This window comes from Semicossyphus pulcher, unplaced genomic scaffold (assembly GCF_022749685.1).
Source record: "Semicossyphus pulcher isolate SPU_LCO1_2020_fin unplaced genomic scaffold, fSemPul1.0.p SCAF_14, whole genome shotgun sequence".
Lineage (NCBI taxonomy): Eukaryota > Metazoa > Chordata > Actinopteri > Labriformes > Labridae > Semicossyphus > Semicossyphus pulcher.
In genome coordinates this window covers 28,983,714-29,004,599 of record NW_027211648.1, presented here as the reverse complement: position 1 = coordinate 29,004,599, position 20,886 = coordinate 28,983,714, and the positions used below count along the sequence as shown (strand labels likewise).

Genomic DNA, 20,886 nt, shown 5'->3' with positions numbered 1-20,886 from the left:
TTAAACTGTGTGCTTCAGATAGTATCTTTCAAGACAGAAGCTCAATTTTGGATAAACTAAGCTATCAGTAATGCGATATATTCGGCCTTCCACTCCTTCTGAGTGACTATAACAAAGGCAAATGTTTACCTTCCAGCTTGTACGACAGCAGGTTGAAAGGTGATTGGGCTATGGCCTTATACTGCGCAATGTAGCTGGGGACGTCAACAGTGTTGTTGCCCCCAGAGACTGAGCCCTCCCAGCTGTAGAAGTTGCTGTTGATCTTGGTGGATGCTTCAGCCAGACCAAGAAGGGGGACAGTGAAATCCAAAGAAGGCGGTATGGTGAATGAAGGCAGTGGAAAGTCTTTGGCGGGGACATGGAGGCCAATCTCTGGTAAATCTATCGGAGGCATGGATAGAGTGGTTGGGATGTTCAGTTCTTCTGACTTTTTGCCTCCATGTGGAAGAGGAAGCGAGATGGCCACCCTGTCCTTGTTGAACTGGTATCGGAACAAGCTGTCACTGTTTTGGTAGAAAAAAGAACAATGAACAGCTGAGGTCATATTTGCGCACAAATTAAAGTCACGTTTGAACTCTATGTTACACACTCACATCTGCAGAAACAGTTTCTCGGGCAGGGCTGGCAAGGTGAGATCTGAGATGCTCCTCTTACTTCGCAGGTTTGCAAGATAAGGGACACGTTCTGACAATTTTCCCAGCCATATATCGCCTGCCTTCGGGGTGAGATAGAAGATGCTGACATTTAACTTCAGACAAAAAAAGTGCACAATCTTCAGTGTTTTAATTTAAGTTTGGAGAGTTATATAAACATTGTGCTCAATAGCAGAAGAGTATAAAGACCAATTGGACTGAAAACACAAGGTCCTCAGAGAAAGTGATGATACTGTCGAATGTCAAGGCCCTACCTCAAATCCTTTGGTGACAATGTGACGAAGTTTCATATCAGTTTTTGCCACTTTCTGGTCCAAGACGTGGTCAATGAACTGTTGCAGCTGCCTGTGATGATCTTCTACATTTGGGATCAGCTTCTGAATCTCTGAATTCAGGTCTGATTTCAGTTCCAGTTCCAACTTGTCATCATCTATAAAGATAAAAACCAAATGCACCCACAAGTTAATGTCTTAAATCTGTCTTCTGCGTTGAAGATGTGACTAATGGCAGACAGCTACCGTATTTGAGGGTTGCTTTCTGTTGAGAGGATGTCTCAGGAAGGTTGATGGCTGTCTCTAAGTCTAGGAGTATATCCTCATCCTTCCTCAGGGTTGCAGTTACAGAGGCATCACTCTTCAGAGAGGGGACGACCACCTGGAGCTGCAGCATGGCCTCCTTCATCATGTCAAGTCTACATGTTGAACAAAGACACGAAGGTTGGTAGGACAGTCCAAAAATATAATTGGAGGGTTGACGGTTCGTTTACAGAACTGGAGTATTTACCTTGTGCGTCCGATAAGACTCAGCTGTGGGATGTTCCTGTTGGTGACATCAATGGTGATACCTCGCATCTTCTTTCCTTTAGCCTCACTGTCGGTTACAGCCAGCTTGATGCCTGCTTCCACATCATAGTCAGGAATGACAACCTCAGTGGTGAGAGTGTTCTTATTGTGGTTGTATTTCAGAGATGCAGTGGCCTCCGTTGAATCGTCACCTTGTCAGAGCAGAGATTTAACTCATTAGTGAATGTTTCATCTCAAGGAGCAATGGCAACAGGTCCCTCCAGATACATTAAGACAGGTGTATAGGAGGACCTTAAAAATACTTTGAAAGAGTAATAAGTCTAAAACCCTATCACATCTACAGACACTTATGTCATCCATTCATCCATCATCTGTAGCGCTTATCCTGTTCAGGGTCGCGAGGGACTGGAGCCGATCCCAGCTGTCATTGGGTGAGAGGCGGGGTTACACCCTGTGCTGATTGCCAGTTAATCGAAGGGCTGACACAGAGAGACCTTTCACACTCACACTCACACTCACCTCTCCATGGGCAATTTTAGAGTCACCAATGAACCTAACGAGCATGTCTTTGGTCTGTGGGGGGAAACAGGGGAACCCAAGCATGCACGGGGAGAACATGCAAACTCCGCACAGAAAGGCAGACTACGTCGATTCGAACCAGGAACCTTCTAGCTGTGAGGCGAAGGCACTAACCACTGCACCACCGTGCAGCCCCACTTAAGTCATGGACCATAAAAATTTACAAAGACTGGGTATGTTGCAGGGTCGCTATTTATAAGACTACAGTTAGATTACTTTGAAATTTCTGTGTTGATAGAGGCTGTAACGTTAGCTGGATCAGCATCACAAGATAGCAGGCCTTTAGTGAGGCATTTCCTTCCTCCGTACTTCAAACTATCACCAGTTCACCTGAGCTAACCATCACTGCAATAACAACGTGTCCTGCCAGCAATGCGTCCAACTATCACATTTTAAGCAGTGAGGGCATGATGACAGCAGCCTCACCTGGTTTACTGTTTACCCAGTGTGCTGCTTCCTGTTTGGTGCTGGAGAGAGCGCTCTTATTGGTTGTTCATGTCACTGAACTTCACTATTCACATGAGCCAAGACCAGAAACTTCCATAAATATTGAACTTATTGGATTTTTTCCAAATGTCAAATTGAGAAATAACTTGACTTAAGACATTTGGACTTTTACTAAGGAATTACAAAGGGTTACTGTATGTCCACTGACTAAATTATTTACCATTCAATGCCAATGTTTTTAAAATGTGGTTTCTTTAATGTCTCTATGTGACTTTGGTATGATACATAAAAGGGAAATATGTTATTTGTTCTGGCTAATTTCTTTAGGAAAACATTGTTACTGCCGTCACAGCACAGTCTCATGCATGAATGGAGCTTTACACCTAACCAACAACCACAACTTCCATCACCTTACTTTTCAATTTGTTGGTTCCAATATGGTTCCAATATGGCCAACACACATTAACCCTTACCTTCTGCCTTCAGGGTTAGCTTAAGAGAGTCCACTTTATTGCGGCCCTTTTTACCCTCTCTGAGCGTTTCCTGAGTGATGGTGGCTGTGTACTCTGAAACTGTCCCTGTGGGCTGGATTTCAACTGCAAACCTGAGAAAAAAACACAAGTTTCACTAAATCTGTCATTCTGATGTCATCTGTTAACCATCTGCTAAGTTACAATAATTGAGTACTGCATTAGGACATTCAGAATATCAACCGTATAACCAATACAGTAAAAATTCACATATCAGCTCTCGAATCAAAAACATCCCACCAATTGGCTTCAATTTAGATTTTTTAATGTGGCGTCCTTTTACCTGGTTTCTCCCGTCAGAGGGTAATATGGCGCCTGTTCGATGGAAGTAGCATTGGAGTATCGTGCTATTGTGCACAACTTTAGACCACTGAATAGAGGCTGGCAGTCAGTTGAGTCAGTCCGGTCCTCCATCAGGGATGGCAGTATGTTTGTCTGACCGGAGGAGACTGACAGCAGCTTGTTGCTGTTTTTCAAAAAGAGAAAGGAGAGTTAAAAAAACAAAACAAAATGTGAAGTGTGTTTCATTTAATTTGACAGAGATGCCTCCGACCTGAAACTGAGCAGCTGAGTGTTTGACTCTGGAGCAGGGATGGACAGCCTCAACTGGTTTCTGTTCATGGTGACTTTTGCTTTGAGGGAACTCTCGTGATACATATCAGTGTGCATCTCGAGCCCCGCCTCCACGTAGTCTGGAATGTCGACGCCCATTTGTGTGATGAATTCAAGCCCGACTGAAGGCATGAAGGACAATTCAGTCTACAAGGAGAAGGACACAATATTAGCAAGGGAGATACATGTGAAATCATAGTTTTTGTGTTCATTATGATATTACTACGGTGAAGAAAAGCTAACTTACCATTCCGTTGGCACGTGAGTGAGTCAGGCCTCCTTTAGCGCCAGGTGCAAACACACCAGCCAGGGAGAACTTCAGAGGAAAGCCAGCGGCGGTGGGCAGAGAGAAGGCATTCTCCGTGAAGATGTAGTGGGCGAATACTTCATTTTCAGTGCTGGATGTCAATGCAGAGAAAACCTGATGGAAAGAAAACCGTCTGTATGAATAGTTTGTATAATTACTTGCAGTTGAGTTGCAAATCTCTTGGCTAGTAACAACGTTGAAGTCCAAATTGTGGCTTTTGCAAAAAAATCACTCCAAAAGAAGAGCTATCATGGAAAAGGTTGTTGTGGGAGACATTCTAATCATTTACGTTATAACTTAATGAAGACTGCTTCACTTGTAAGCAAAGCTAAACATGTGTTTCCACGCTCTGTCGGTCTGTCCACCACTTGGGTCCAGGCTGAAATATCTTGTTAGCTGTTGTAATGATTGCTGTGATATTTTTTACAGGCAGTACTTTTCTTTATAACCAAATACCTCCCAAATCAACGGCATTCCCATCAACTTCAGCTTTGCTTTTGTTTATGGCTAATTGGCAAAAGTAAGCATGCTAAAACGATAATGATTATTTGTTGAACAGCTCAGTCCCTCCCAAGATTGTTGAGATTGCCTCGTAACACTGTGCTGTGATTGGCTTAAACCAACTATAAAGACTGACGTCATACCCAAACCATGATCTTTACCTGATCCCAACCCAATGGATGGTTAACTTAGTGAAATGGTCGCTGTTTGGTAGAGATTAAGCAAAGACTGTAATCATGAACAATAAGACAAATATGGACCATTACAAGGGAAAAGAATAACGGCCTTCTGTTCTCCTAGTAGGTGAAAAAACTCAAAGGCAAGCCCTGAAAGCAAATTGTGAGGTAATTTGTACCAGTGAAACAGAGCACAGTAGTAAGAGCCAATCACAGCGCAGTAGGGCGGGATTAGGGGGTACTCTGTTGGGGGTGGGAGAAATGATGCTGTTGAACACAGTAAACAACCTAGGCTACATTAGAGAGTAGGCATTATCATTGTGATTAAATTAGCCTGCTAAAAGTACAGCACTATAGAGCTCCTGTAGACAACACAGCATTGATTTGTGGCTTCAGTCAGCTGAGTTTACCTGACAGGTGTGCTGTTATAAATAAATTCATGCACTATCTTCTGAATAGATTACCCAAAGACATCAGACTGTATAAAGAAAGCGTCAGAGTTATGGATATTTTTTCTTAGATTTGTTTCTTGTGCGTTCAGTCCACCCCGGCCTTGGGTTTAGTCATGTAGCCAAAATAAACTTTGTGAATCACTATTCCTTGACATTTTTGGGAACTCATTTCCATTTCTTCTGTGGAAGTAAAAATTGATTTTTACTTTCTTGTAAATGTTATGCAGGAGAATTAAAGATCTCACCGTAAGAGGGAGCGCACTGAAAACATGGTAGTACATGGACAGAGTCTCAGCCATCTTTCTCATGTCGCTTGGCTTCATGTATCCTATCTCATTTCCCAGAAGCCGAAGATATGCGACAGCCTCAGGGGTTGGAGAGTAACGCACGTCATCCATAAGCTTCCGGACACTGTTTGTGATCTCTGTCAGAAGATCCGCCGGAACCTGGAGAGATATTACAAGTGTATGTGTTAGTTTGTGGCCATGTATGAGCAACAAAGCCTCCAAACAAAGAGACATTCAGCTTTATAAGTTAAATTTATGCATCGTATGTTAGAAAATCATTTCACCTGTCTCTTCATTCTGTCTCTGTCGGGGGCGAATCTGACCAAAGTCTCTCGGAGCGCCTCGGCTCTGTCACCGGCCCAGTACAAGACTTTGGAGAGGGAGTCTGGGAAGAAACCGTTTTCTCCAAAGAGAGCGTCAATTGTTGGTTCAAACCCCGTTCCTTCAACACCAACCTTGAAAGGCAAATTTTAAAAGTTTAATAATCATTACAAAACTACAACACTCTGTGTTTTCACCACGTATAACAAATAATCAATTAAAGTCATACCTCAAAGATGTCATAGTTGTAGTCAAAGACCTTCAGAGTGGTCTCCAGCATCACCTCCTTTGGTAAGGTGTTCATGTTGTCCAAGATGATGTTGCTCTGTACTGAGCCCAAGGGAGAGTCCATTTTGTAGTTACGTGACAGGCCGTCATACTCTTCATTTGTGGGTGATCGCGGGTCTTGCAAGGCCATCTCAATGTGTTCCTTAATTCTTTAGTAAGGAGAATAAAGAGAGTTTAAGTATGATAACAATGTACATGAACATTTCTATTTTCAATTCCAGATAAAAAAAGGTTTCTCTTTTATAGACTTTATAAAAAGATGGACGACATGACAGCTCCCCAAAAGTGGAGCTAAAACCCTCTCTATCGCCCCCTGCTGACTGGCTGCAGTATAGCTCATAAAGCCCGCCTCCTCCATGTTAACAGATGGGACATGAGTCAAACTATGAAATCAAAATACACGTCAAATACATTTTTCTCAAACATGGTTTCATTATAGTTAGTTCTTATCATGCTGATTCATGTCCAAGTGTTAATTTTTCTGACAAGTTTACTCTTAATTAGTTATTTTATGCTATAAAAAGGGGGCGTGTTCTCATGATTGACAGCTCTGTGGACAAATGGGGCTCCTGCAGCGTTCTGTTCCCGAGTAGCAGAGTAGAGGAGGAATGGTGAGAGGAGACGTAACTAACACTAACACTACAGTCATTGAACTTTCCATAAGCGTGAATATCTGCTTCAGACCGACACAAGAAGCTTTTCTGCTGTTAAACACGCCGACGTGCAGGATTTAGCCTTTTTTTCGGTAAGTTAAACGTGTGTTTTGGTTAGCAAAAGGGGCGGGACATCGTTACCATGGGCATGGGCTTGAAACAAACATCGTCTTTACATGTTTTACATGCTAAATTTATTTCAGTTTACTTACTATGATTAAAGCTGGGGAAGGTAAATTTGGAGAAACCAACAAGAGACAGCTTTATTTTGAAAGAATACAACTGAAAAAATACCAAAGCATCTCGACCCAAACAAGTGAACATTCACTCCTTACTAATGGGGGAAGGGCATCTTTGTTATTGCTAATCGTATAGACACTGGATTTTTTTTCCTGTGGCTTGTTGATAGCGGCTGGGATGTAAAGTATGTCATCAAACAGAACAAAAATGCTGCTAAAATAAAATTCCCTACCCTAGCTGAAAGGAGTCCTCTTTAAAAGGTATCATGTTAATTACAAGCTTCATATTTCACTCAGTCAGACATAGCCAACTTTTTTAGGATGTTTTAAAATTCACAATTTTCACACAGTGCCTCATTTCTTCTAACATTATGCTCAGGTTCAAAAGTTCAAATGCATTTATTAAAGATAATGATGTACTGCTGTCATAAATTCATTCTCAATCAATCAGCAATTATAAGTCAATGGATACTGAAAGTCCAGAGGGACATGGAGCCATATTTCAAGGTAAAACTGCACATTTAATAACCCAGGAAGTACTGTTGGACAATACCTTATGTTAGCCTACAACCACTTTCTAGCTAACATTAGTGTTTGATGAATATTAAGGGTATGGTAACGACTGTAAAATTAATGTAGAACCATCTTAAAAACTTAAAAATGTACTTAAAAATATAACATAGCTATGTTATGTTATCTGTTGTCGGTAGCAAATGAGGTAGCTAATGAGTCATTAAAAAATCTTGTTTAATCTTGAAATATTGCTTCCAGATTTTCACTTTCCATTGCCTTTTCTGTTGTTGCTCTTTCTGGAAGCTGTGAAATGATAATAATTTGTTAGATTACCTGTGTTTTTAAACACTTGCATACAAGAACACAGCAGTACTTCATCCTTTTGACAAGTGCATTTGAGCTTTCCCCCCTGACAGGCCACTGTCTGAATATGGTGAAATGTTATGGCTAACCAATTAGCAAGAAATTGCCCATGTCCAGCAGAAACATAGCAACATTAGCATTTTCTTGTAATGATTTTTGTTGGCAACTTAACAAATGTAAGAACAATTTACGCAATTGTTGCTCTTATTTGATCTCTTCCAGTTGCAGCTAAAAAAAAAGCTAGCCTGTTAGCTGCTAGTTGTTACAATTTCAAGCTAGTCGCTGTTGTTTTTCTTCAATGCGGTGCTAGCTTACAGGATTATCTATGCAAGATTGAACGCCCAATTTTCTTTAATTTCGTCACAAAAGTAGACATTTGAATATGCCAAAAAAAATGTGCATGTATTGTAGGCTACAGGTAAGTATCAAGCTACTATTATTGTCTGCAGATTACTCACTGATCCATTTGTGGCATGTTGGATTTGTGGATGTTTTTCAGGTGAGAGACCACAAAGCTCTTAAGCTGCTGATCTTTCACGACCTCCAAACTGGTCACAATGTCTCTCATCAAGTCCTGGTCTGGGTTCTTCATCATCACCAGGTAGGATGCGATTCTTTTTTCAACGGGGCTCTCGTGGTCCATGTACACCTTCCCGAGAACATTTTTGATCTGTGGTGATAAATGATAAATTACTGCTTTGGATGGTTGCAGCCATTGCTTAGATCCTAATGGAACTGCTGAAGAATCCATCATGTGATTAAAGAACGTGCTGTGGTCTTCATCACCCTACAATAACAATGTGTTAAATGTGCGTTTGTTCAATAATTGTACCTCATCATCGATATCCATTAACCTGAAGGCCTGTATCGCTGCCTTTTGGTTTAATACAGGAATGTCTGTTTTCATTGCACACCGCAAAATCGAGGAGATCAGGCTGGGGCTGACATCTTGCATGGCTTGACCCATGACACCAACAAGCTAGAGGTTAGAGAAAATGAATTAATATGGGCAAGAATCCCTGATAAGAGCTGGCTCACATATCAGATATACAGTAAGTGAATGATTGTCAGTACCCTCAGTACAAGGAAGGACAGCTCTTCAGGGTCTGCAGGAGAGTCAGAGTCAGTATCAAGGATTTCTCCTGAGCAGTCGTTCAAGAGTGTTTCCATGAACTTTGACACGTCTGTGACCACTGGAGTGACCTCTCCTTTATGGAACCTGAGGCACAGAGAATGAAAAGTTACAGAAAGATGTTACAGTTTGGATGAAGTTTGCATTAAAAAGTCACATTTGTCTCCTCCATATGGTCACCTGTAGGGTTACGAGTTTGCCAAAATGGATTATGAAAGTTGCTCGGGTTGGCTATATTTAAACTTACAAGTGAACTTCGGCTGGACCTTTTTAAACATATTTTGTTGTCTAAGTTATTATTGGGTATAAAAAGGTTTGGAATTGCTCCAATAGACTGCAACAAAATTCTCAGGGAAAACAAGACCGATCGAGGTGCATCCTCTAAGCTGCTTGTTTTTGCCACTGACTTGCTCAGACCATTCTTCAAAGTCTCTGACAACCAGGGCCGGATCCAGACGTTTTTGACTTGGGTGGCCCAACTGGGGCACTGACTTATGCAGGGGTGGCATGAAGTATGTGTGTCGACACACACGTGTATAAATATCATTTAATCAACCCTTCCTTCTAAGCTTAATTCTTTAAGGACTCAAACAGAAGACGTGTGGTCAGAGTAACAATTTAAAGTACTAAAGGAAATGTGTCACACTGAAATGGAAAGAAAGCTACTAGCAGCCTGTAAAGCTCAAATAATTGATTTCAAAACAAGTCCCGCCTCTGACAAGGCAAATAGCCAATCCTAGTTTAGGATTTTGGGGTGGCACTTGGAGTGGCCAATCAGATTTCAAGGGGGGCCCAGGTCACCCCTCTGGATCCGCCCCTGCTGACAACATTACAGAAAGGATCCCTACAGAGACCTTATTGTCAAATAGTAAGATGCAATTTTCATAACCAGCAACAGCTGTAACATTACTTTCTTCAAAGCAACCAGACTCCACTGACAAAAACAATAATTTTACCTTGCAGGACACAAGACTTCCTGGTTTACTTCTGTCTTAATTGTTTAGTTTTTTATGTTATTGTGTGAATTTGATGTTTTGAATTGAAAAAGGTCAGTCTCTGTAGGGATCCTTTCAGTAATGTTGTCAGACACTTAGATTAACAATCTGACAAAATCAAGACTTACTTGGACGTACTTTGAGCGGGCTGCTAGACCCCAAGAATTACGTTGCAGCAATTACAGCAGGCTTTGCAGCTACTGACTGAAGCAATCAGGCAGAACAATTACAGAAATGTCTGTATCAATAAATAATTTAGACGCCAAAGTTTTGTAAAAAAAAAAATTATAAACAAATAATTAGGCCCAGGTTTGAATACAACAGAATTCTAATTAATATAAAACAATATATTTATGTTGGATGTTTTTACTTACTTCTTGACTGTGTTGGCCAGAGCGTACATGATCGCCCTGCTCTGTTTGTACTGAGCCATGCTGAGCATGTCTCGGACTCGTGCAGCATCAGGGTTAGCCTGCAGACTGAGCCCGTAGACCAGAGCGTCCACCTCCAGCGACACCCCATCGATGGTCCTGATGGCCTGGAGGATGGCACTGGTGCACTCCGGGGTCCCACACTGGAACAGGGCCTGCCAGGTGAGCCAGCCCGACACATCCATCATCTCAGTGACCGTCGGGCTCAGGGTCTCGTTCCTCAGGACGCGCAGGCTGGACACCAGTTTATGGAAGAGACTGGTCCTCTTCTGACCCTGGTCTGTGCCGGCCAAATCCACGAGGTCCCGCAGAGTGCTCAGAACGGTGTCCTTCGTCTGGACTGAAGCTTTATCGTCAGGATCTTCAAAGTGGAGTGGCTTGCTCTGGCTGGGGTTCACATCTGTGTGCACACGTATTTACCATTAATTAAGAATTTCCCAATAAATTAACTTAAAATAAACCCTGCAGACATGCTTGAATTGCTCACCAAACACTCTGTTGCTGATCCTTTTGGAGCTCTGGAAGCTGAGATCCTGGGTCACCACTGATGATAATCCATTGTCCCTGAAAGGTGGATAAGAAGGTGATGCAAGAGGCTTTTTTGTGCACTATACACACGTACATATGCACTGATGATGTCTTACTCGCTGGAGAAGGGCAGGTAGATGTGTTTCTCCGTGCACATGGCTGACGTGATGTGCTTTCCCTTGTTATCAAACTGGTAGTTGCAGTCTTGTGTGCTTGTGATCAGCTTAGACATGGGGCGATGCTGGAGACAAGAAATCAGCCTTGTTTACTTGTAATATGTTATTGTTGTATACTTTCAAGTCACTGGGGAAGTTTCAGTCTTAGTGTCATTTAAGTTTTGGTTCCCTATCCACCAAAACATCAGAGATTTTAGATGAAGAGAGAAAAGCAATTTGACACACTGCCAGCCCTTTATGTGGTTAGATTTGCAACATGGATGGAGACAGTTATATTGATTTCCAAAAGCAGCTAAATCCCTGTATTCATCTAAACGTAGTAGATCTCTTGTTAAAGTTAGTCCTTTTTTACGAAGGTGTCATCTTTTCACGCAAGCCTTTTCTCACCAGTTTCTGTATGAGGGCGAGCGGGCTATTGGCCAGCTCCCTGCTGTAGAACTGGTCACACTGGGACAGATCTCTGGACAGGCTCACATCTGTGGCGATATCCCTCCTGGCATAGTGTGTTTTACACTGGCCGTGCACTGTGCTCTGAAAAAGACAACAAAAAACACAGCAAACGGGGCAAATGTTAGATTTATTTAGGTGTATTTATTGACGACTGCTGCAATAACCCAGTTTATAACTTTTACATCTAATATTTATAATATGTATCTTAGTCTACAGACACTTTTTATGATATATTTTCAGTGTTGAAATTAACAAGTTACATTTACTCTTTTGCTCTGACAAACTTTATTTCATTGAGTCTACATTTTCTGTCTACTGAGTGCTTCCTATTTTTTTTACATTGCAGATGCTTAGCTCTTTGTTCTCCGTTTTGCTTTCATTCTTTTGCTCATTTACATTGTTTTTGTTTAAAAGTTATGGATGGAGGGCTGCACGGTGGTGCAGTGGGTAGCGCTATTGCCTCACAGCTAGAAGATTCCTGGTAAGAATCCAGGTTCAGACGTAGTGGGCCTTTCTATGTGGAGTCTGCATGTTCTCCCCTTGCATGTGTGGGTTCTCTCCGGGTACTCCGGCTTCCTCCCACAGTCCAAAGACATGCTCGTTAGGTTCATTGGTGACTCTAAAATTGCCCGTAGGTGTGAATGTGTTTGTGAAAGGTTGTCTGTCTCTGTGATTGACAGTTGACCTGTCCAGGGGTAACCCCGCCTCTCACCCAATGACAGCTGGGATAGACTCCAGCCCCCTGCGACCCTGAACAGGATAAGTGGTATAGATGATGGATGATTATGGACGGAGGATCTCTGTAAACCACTGGAGCTTAAAGGTGTGAAGACATATTCCTGTTTTTCGATTGGTCTAATGATTTTCTTTCACTATGTAAAGAACTTTCACTTACCTCTGTTTGAAATGTGCTTTATACATAAAAGCTGCGCTGCCTTGAAGAGTATTTTTAAAATGAATGTCTTATACATTAGTATTCTTTATTTCGAGTTGACTGTGGAGAGCTTATTTAGCTCACAAGTGTTTCGAAGAAACATTGACAAGTGATATGAGTTCCTTAAACAACTTTAAGAAACTCATAAATCAGCTATTCTTTTTTATTATTATTATTATTCTTTTCTAGTTATTTCTGCTTAGGCTACACTGAGGAACATGTGTGTAACTGATAATTATCTGTATGCGCAGGCTGCAAAGTGTCGTCTAAAGCAGTGGTTTTCAAAGTGGGGGCCGCCAGGGGGCACGAGGGGGGCCTCAGAAAATTGGAGGAAAAAAAAAATGCAAAAAAAACAAATTTTTTTTTTTTTCTTTTTTCTTTTTTTTTTTTTATAACCATTTGTCCTGAACCGTACAACACGTAAACTGCCGTCATCTCGGATTCTCAAATTCAGCTGCAAATTCGGCATGACGACGTCATAACGACGTCATATTCTGTGTAGACCTGGCGGTTGTTATCAAGCTGCTCTGCTCCTCAAGCTTGCATGTAGCTAGCTAGCGCAAAATGGACAGGTTTTTGACAACAAATAGACCGAAGGAGCAGACCAACAGCCCTGCCATGGAGGACTCTGCTGCATTCACACAGTAAGCTACCGTGCCCGAGCGGGCCCTGAAGGCATCTTTTTTAGCCTCATACCACTTTGCTCGTGCTAAAAAACCTCACACAATTGGAGAGGTTTTGATTCTACCAAAGACATTGTCCGAGAATTGCTTGTTGAGGATGCTGCCAAAAAAAATCGACGCTGTCCCACTCTCTGTTGTCTGTGGGTTTGGGGGTCCCCGGCCAGAAGCTACTGCTGTTTGGGGGGCCTTGGCATGGAAAAGTTTGGGAACCCCTGTTCTAAAGGAAAGAGATTTATTGTTTGGACATTGAGAGACTCAACATTTACGCAGAGCACATTTAACTGACCTACTTTTACTTTAATCTCAGCACAAAGTGTTTGTACTTTTTAAAGTAACAGTCCTTTTACTTTAGTTAAACATGCTCGTACTCTTTATATCCCTGTTCACTCCACAGCCCCTTTCACACATGCACTGCAGATTGTCTGGGTGGGCTGCGGATGGATTTTTCACCCCAACTTTACGCAGACTTTTTTCCCGCCAGCCTCCTAGTTAAATGTCTGCAATAAGTCGTTTGACATTTATATCATGTGACCAGCGTGAAACCAGGAGAGCGACACATAACAGGATGATTTAAAGCATCCGAGGTTGAAGAAGAAGGATCATTTATAAGACGGTAAACTGGAGAGACGAAGAGATTCAGGAGCTTCTGGCTGTGAGGGCCGAAGCCTAAATTGTTCGCCAGTTGCGGGATCGCAGCGTACTCTTTACGTCATGTCCTGCCTCATGACACTCTACGCCTATCACCTACAACTTCTATAAATTGTCCGGAGTGCATGTGTGAAAAGGGCTTCAGAGGATCCTCTGAGAAGATTCTGACCATGACTCTGATCTGATCGTCCTCCAGCAGCGGCACCATGAGCGCTGACACGATTCCTCTCTTAATGTTGAGGATGTTGACCGGCGCGTCTGTCTCGGGGAAGAGCTCGACACCTGTGATGTCCTCCACAGTGAACTTCAGAGGGCTCCTGGAGGAAAAAAAAATACTGTTGTAAAGATAATCAGGAAATCAACTCAAAGGCTCAAACTTTGTGTGCACCAGAAGTTCAAATATTAACGGGTCCTGCACCTGAGCAGTCTGGTTCTGCTTGTGCATATTTGTTTGGTCTCACTGAACTTAACCCTCCATGCATGAGAAAAACACAAAGTCCAAGGGTTCCATATGAGATACATATTGCCATAAATCTGATTTATTTATAAACTGTTAGCATCACATTTATGGCAACTCGTGTCAGAGTTTAAAAAGATCAAAGATACGTTTTTACACGTTAATACGCAGTTAATACGTTAATAAGCAGCTGTACGAAGTAAAATCACTCGTTACTTTTTGCTACCCTGCTAGCTATGTCCCCAATTTCAGTCTTTATGCTAAGCTATCTGGTTGTTGGCTGCAGCTTCATATTTAAAGGACAGATATTTATTTTTATTTTACTTGTATTTTACCAGGAAGTAACCCCACTGAGACACAAAATCTCTTTTACAAGGGAGTCCTGGCCAAGACGGCAGCATAAAAAGTTTCACATACAGAACAGACAACAGACGAAGACAAGCCAGACAGAAATTCATCTAGAAATAACTTAACAGCGTTCAGCAGTAAGACAGGTGCATCCACTAATCAAATTATTATAATCTTCCAAGCTAATGAATTGCTCCAGTTTAAGGTGACTCTGCATTAAAACATTAAATGCACTTTTACCTTGAGTTCGAGGAATAACAAACATGATATGTGCCCGAAGGCTGCAGCCACTCACAGTTTTAGAATGAGAGAGTTATGATGCAAAACATAATTTTAGCTCTTTTTCACCAATTAGTGTCGAACTATGTTTCTGTTTCAAACTGAGCCGGTCGTGTAAAATACTTAGAGCTATTAAGGCTGCCTGCTGCAGCTCGAAATGATGCTCTATGAACAATGAAAGTAAAGTTGTTGATTGGAAAACTGAACAATGAGCTGAAACTAAAAAATAATAATAATGCTGCATGAAGCCAAGCGGAGCTGCAGATTCAGGCTTCTCTGCACACATAGATATTATTTGACATACATTCATACATGCATGCAGAAATACACCCACAGATTTAAACTGAACTATAAGGGCTGTTTATTATAACTAAAGTGAACAAAAGGCTCGGACGTTTCCGTGAGTTGCACCGATGGTTCGCGCATTCGGGCAAAGGACACGACGTCACCTTGTTAACAGGTTACGTGAGAGTGCATGTCCAGCGAGAGTGAGAGACAGCGCCCATGTTCACTGTGCTCTGCAGTTAGTTGTTAAAGTTGTGACCTGCATAATTACCTCCCTCCCTGTCCTCACTGTGCTGTGCAGTGTTGTTTGATTTAATTCCTTTTACTGTAAGTAGATGTTTCTTTCATGTCAGTGTATTATGACCTTTGACGTTAATATACCAGTGCCTTATTTTGTTTGTTTATTTGTACTTATAGACTGGTGACAGTTAGGAGTAAAGACTGCTGGAAGCTAAAGCACTATATGATAACTACGTCTCGTCACCTCATTAATGTCTCCTGAGCGATGCTCCATCCTGTTTACGGTCTAAAACCCATAACGAACGAGCCCTACCTTATCACCTCACAGACATAAAGATAACTTTGATAAACAAACAAACAAAACCACAAAGAACTTTAGGCTGATTGTTGTTCATGTTTGCCAATAAAGATTTGGAATGAATCACTTTATTGTGTTGGTGTCGGTGTGTGCAGGCGAGGGGGGGTCAGCCTTTCTTAGATACAAGCAGGAGGGGCTTAAAGGAAAAAAGGTTGGGAACCACTGCAATAAGTGACTCCTTTATCAATGTCCTCAGAACGCTTTCTATTTAACACAAAAAAAATGTAGATATACATTTGTGAGTCCTCACTCCTCAGGAAGTTTGTCCCTGGTAGAAATCGTCTAACATTCTCCTGGTGTCAGTGTAGACTCTGGATCAGCTCCCATCGATCTGACCCTCAGGGCCTCAGCCTGAGAGGAAACTTCAGAGGTAAAAGTTCTCTTTTCTTTTGCCAGCTTTCTTTATCAAGGCTCAACACGGCCAGTGTGTACAGTGACACATGTTTCTTTTTGTTTTAATGTGTGACAGACTTGGAACGAATGTTTTTCAACTGGAAGTTTGTTCTGTGCCTACAACACATGGCACGAAAGCTGTTTGTGTCCCGTGTGAAGCTAGAGGTCAACATTGACGTAATATTGGTACCTGGGGTGCTCTAACCCAACAAAAACAGCCTGTAGACAAATACATGCAAGGCTCTTATATGGGCCGTCAGTGTGGCTGACAAACAAATACAGGTGAGGTGAAAGACGAGGGTGGATAAAGTCCAGATGTTTTTCTTAAATGTGTTGGTCGCCTTCTTAATTTTAATTTCCAAACTGTATTTTGTAGTTACAGCCAACGGCCACAAGACGGCAGCACCTACATACAAGTGCCTTAAAGAAACTCTGCAACTTAATGCTTTTTCCATCATGTGTCACTGTAAATATTTCAAAATAAAAGCCTTTTGAAGAAATTAAGGGATGCTGAAATGTTGAAATGCTAGAGGGCTTTTAATTTGTAAGGAAGACAAGAAGTGTTGAGTTTGTACTAACGATGTAAAGCATTACATTTAACAGGGAAAAGGGGAGCAACTCAAAACAAGGCCACGTACTAATAGACGACTAATTATATTGATCAAACATAGAGGACGTAGAGATTAAGAAAGTAAAAGCCTGCCTCTAATACAAGCCTGCTTCATCTTGGAACCCATCAGCTATCACCTGACGACAGTATATCCTCTGAGAGGAATGGCGAACATTTTGGGCATTCTGGTTTAGCCAGCGGTTAGCGATAAGGACTTCCAGCCAAGACTTCCTTCTCCGTGTGCTGCATTGTCTACAGTCCAGTCAGCAGCTTGAGAAGCGACCGTGTGTTCAGATCAAAGTGAAGGTAAATTCTCCCTCCAGATGTGTCTGCTAAATAAACGCTGTCATCTCTCGGTTCGTCCCATCCCCCGGAGGAGCGCCCGTTCATCTGTCTGTGCTGAGTCTCAGTCTCACTGTAAACATGAAGTTACACAGAGGCTGCACTCTGGCTTACTGCAGCGGGATGAAGCCCAAACAGAAACAGATTTTCTTGTGATCGACTTTAATTAACGGCTCTTCAGTTTGCTGAAAGAACAACATCATGATGCAGATTAGGAACAACATGAAGCTTTGTCAGGTCTGTCCTCAAGAGGAGAAGAAAACTACTTTAACATGAGACGGAGGGCGGAGCCATCATTTATGATGCATTCGAGGAAGTCTGGACATCTGAACGCTGAGCGGCTTTCGTTTGATGTAGAACAGATTGTTGCTGAACTTGCTGCAGATGTTTATAGGGATTAATAAGAAGATAAATTGTTGTCAGATGACGCTGATGGGAGCCAGGATGTCGTTACGGTGGATTACGTTCCGCCCGCTTTTGCTCTCCACACAGACTGTATTTCCGGCATACATCAAAGCCTGCTGATACTCAGACTACAAACGTACGACAAACAGGACTAAAATCTGGTAGCGTAAATAGAGATTACAGTTGACGTAAAGACAGGCCCTGGCTACTATGTGAGCACAAAGAGTATGTTAAGGCACCAAAACAACTTGGGTAGTTTAAGAATTTTGTGACTAAGAACTTCCATGAAAATGGGTTGACCATGGACACCAACAAAAAAAGTGACAGTTTTTGTCATGCACAATCTTCCTGTTTTGCTGTTTTTATTGTTTGATGATTGGTCGTTTTGAACTGTCCCTTGTATATTTGTTGTTGATTTAAAGGAACGGACTTTGCTAATTAGCTCGTGCTGCTGTGTGTAACATCGACTTACATGCTTCAAACTTGTCCCCATACAATGAAACATTAAATAAATAAATAAATCTAACTTTCTCTGGTTTTTGTGTTACAAAGGAGACATCAAGTTACTGCACGTGTATCAGATCATGTGAAGAGTGTTTCTCACTAACGTTTCCATGGCGACCTGGAAGGCGTCAGAGCCGGGGGCCGGGCTGTACACTGGCTGGCCCTGCGGATCCATGACGGACACCTCGCTGACAGCACAGTCCCGGGTGTGCATGATGAACCTGCACGCCTGAGGGACTTCGATCTCGACCTACAGACATACAGCAGGCAGAGGATCAATACAGAGACAGGGGGCTGTGATAAGAAGATTTAGTTATCAGGTGACCTCTCAAAGTGGGACGTGAGCGGCCGTGTACCTGACAGGAGACTTTAGGGCCGTTCCTCAGGTTGGCTGTGCCCTCCACGCCGTTCCTGCTCTCTGCTGTGTACTGGTACAAGTATTTTCTGTGGGCCTTGAATCTGGATGCCACTGCAGTGAGACGGAGTTATCACATGGTTATTTAGCCTCTCTAAGATCTTTGTCCTTCATGTACAGAGCTGTACCTGCTGATCAAATCATTCCAAGCCTCTAAAGACGAGGTCATGTACCTATAGGATCACTCTGTACCATCACCACAACCTTTGCACCCAGCGAAGCTAAATGTTCAATACATGTGAACTACAGCTGTTGTACGGCATCATAAACAGCACAGAGTCCATCAGCTTCTGCTGCTATCTCCAGAACAAAAACAAACAGTGTGTGTGTTTATTAGTTCAGCAGAGCACCATCGATCTGTGAGCGGGTCAATGTGTCTGTTTGCAACAACACACCGCCTGCTCTCCTCTCTCTATCTACACTGTGCACACACACCGTTAGAGACGCTGACAAAGTCCAGAGTGTCTGAAATTTCATCATTTTTACTTTAACTAAACAACGCCTTACAAGAAGCCCAATAAACTTAAGTATAAAACGGTCTCTGAAAACATCCTGAATTAGACAATTAAAGGAGTTTATTTCATGTGAATGTGACGGATGTGCTGACAGAAACTCACACAGACATGTTGAAGTTTGTTCATTATCGTCGCTGCCGTCCTCTGGAAAACAAAACATCACATAATTAAATAATAAACAAGATGTTATAATAAGGAAATATTAATATTTTATTTATAGTAGTTTATTTGTAGGTCTCTTGTTCCTTTAAATCACCAGCAGTGGCATGATTAAACACACGTGGACTAACAACTCTTTACTACTAGAAAATAAATACATATATCGTATATTCTTGGGTGCATTTATGCGTGTGTCTAGATGCGACAAATATCCTTAAAAAAGCTCCTTTAATTAGTGAGGTAAGGTAAGAGTGAGATTTTCAGGTTTTTTAATTGTTAAACTGCAAATTGAGCAAAAAATGAAACATTATCTGGCAAAATGATCAATGAAAAACACGACAGAGCAAAATCTAAACATGTTGACACTTACAGTACGTGTATACAACTTTATATTTTAAAGTTATGTATGTCTTAAATGTTAAAAATTAAGATTTAAAACAAACCGATTAAAAAATTGACTCAAGAATATTGTTAACAAACTTAAAGCCCCTGTGAATTGTCGTAAATATGTCATAAATTGGGACTTAAGACTTTTTCTCTGCCACATGTTGACTCTTCATAGTTGGAAAGCATGCGTGTTAGTATAGATATTAATGATGACTCTTTTCCATTTACTGACAGTGAGCTGACATGCAAAATTTCAGGACCATGAAGGCATCACAAATAAAGTATATAGACTCTTTTTACGCAAGATATTCTAACATGAACTTTTTTTATTTTTACTCTTATATTTATTTCGGTCAGCATGAACAATTTCTACCCACCAACAAACACATTAGGTGATGAGAACATTACACATAAATAGATTTAGGGATTAAACCAACAGAGAAGGTGTGTTCTTTTTACATAACTTATTGTGTTAGGTAACCATTAAAGTACGAAGGTTTAGTGACACGAAAAGAAAAGAAAACTGAAGTTCCAAAACATTTCATAGTAAACAAGTATGAACAAAAAAACAAGACGCAACCATTATAAATATAAAGTATTTTTATATTTGTTTATCACCTTATTTTGAAACATTTTTTAAATGTACAAAGTGAACACATTTTTAATTCTTTATCAAAGCGTTTCCACAGGTTTACAGATGCACAATTCTGCTTTTAATTTGTCCTCACCTTTGTTTCTTTAGAATACCTGTTCCCCTTAGTTTATACTGCTCTTATTATTAACACCAGAAATTTTCATACTATGACAATTTAAAGAATTTAGTTGTTAGAATTTGTACATAATATAATTCTTTTGAATGAAAGTTCTTCCTACTTACGAGCGAGCGTGTAGCTGCTCAGCAGCAGTAACAGACATAGCTTGCTGTAACCCATCGTGGGCTAAAGAAAATGTTTCTTTTGTGTTCCTCTCCTCTCAGTCTTGAATATTACAACTGCAACCTCTGCCTGCATCTTTTATAAAGTCCCTCTTCCCCGTCTCTTCATAACCCGGCCCAGCCAGCAGGGGAGGCACACAGACACAGTGAAGCCCGGGAGGTCGCTCCAAAGTTCAAACTCTGATTAAATAGTAGTTTCTAGGTGGATTTGTAGCCCTCTCCCCTGGAGTTCTTGATGCTCTCGTGTCTATCAGTACGATAACTCAGCCAGACACAATCAAATTTGGGATAATTAGACTCACTGTGGTTCTAGAGAGACAACTGATCAGTGAGAGCAATCTTTGTTTGCTCCTGCAGTGACAAAATGAGCACACAGACTACAGCCTACTTTAAGGGGACATCTCGTCCATTCGTGGCTCTTTATTAAGAGGGGGTTCTGATCTGTTCTGTACTGCGTGGTCTGAAACTCTGTTCATTTTCTGTTCTCGACACATCCTTTACTAATGTCCTCACTACAAAGTTTAAACAGGGTGATTGTTAGTTTAAGTACATAT

The 20,886-nt window shown here is 41.5% G+C and overlaps 1 protein-coding gene across 1 annotated transcript in view; it reads right to left on the bottom strand.

Moving 5' to 3' along the window:
• The window catches only part of apoba (apolipoprotein Ba), a 30,425-nt gene extending 10,095 nt beyond the window's left edge, over window positions 1-20,330 (bottom strand). The window contains exons 1-24 of the mRNA XM_069662248.1: window positions 20,276-20,330; window positions 18,955-18,996; window positions 18,279-18,391; window positions 18,027-18,172; window positions 13,871-14,018; window positions 11,374-11,517; window positions 10,927-11,051; window positions 10,770-10,846; window positions 10,226-10,682; window positions 8,799-8,943; window positions 8,557-8,703; window positions 8,183-8,394; window positions 5,898-6,105; window positions 5,632-5,802; window positions 5,306-5,506; window positions 3,872-4,045; window positions 3,566-3,771; window positions 3,296-3,478; window positions 2,956-3,086; window positions 1,437-1,647; window positions 1,172-1,344; window positions 908-1,083; window positions 594-715; window positions 130-503 (exon numbers count right to left, since the gene is read on the bottom strand). Coding sequence (XP_069518349.1) covers window positions 130-503; window positions 594-715; window positions 908-1,083; window positions 1,172-1,344; window positions 1,437-1,647; window positions 2,956-3,086; window positions 3,296-3,478; window positions 3,566-3,771; window positions 3,872-4,045; window positions 5,306-5,506; window positions 5,632-5,802; window positions 5,898-6,105; window positions 8,183-8,394; window positions 8,557-8,703; window positions 8,799-8,943; window positions 10,226-10,682; window positions 10,770-10,846; window positions 10,927-11,051; window positions 11,374-11,517; window positions 13,871-14,018; window positions 18,027-18,172; window positions 18,279-18,391; window positions 18,955-18,996; window positions 20,276-20,330 — 4,141 coding nt within the window. The remainder of the gene's footprint in view (window positions 1-129; window positions 504-593; window positions 716-907; window positions 1,084-1,171; window positions 1,345-1,436; window positions 1,648-2,955; window positions 3,087-3,295; window positions 3,479-3,565; window positions 3,772-3,871; window positions 4,046-5,305; window positions 5,507-5,631; window positions 5,803-5,897; window positions 6,106-8,182; window positions 8,395-8,556; window positions 8,704-8,798; window positions 8,944-10,225; window positions 10,683-10,769; window positions 10,847-10,926; window positions 11,052-11,373; window positions 11,518-13,870; window positions 14,019-18,026; window positions 18,173-18,278; window positions 18,392-18,954; window positions 18,997-20,275) is intronic.
• Between the last annotated feature and the right edge of the window lie 556 nt (window positions 20,331-20,886).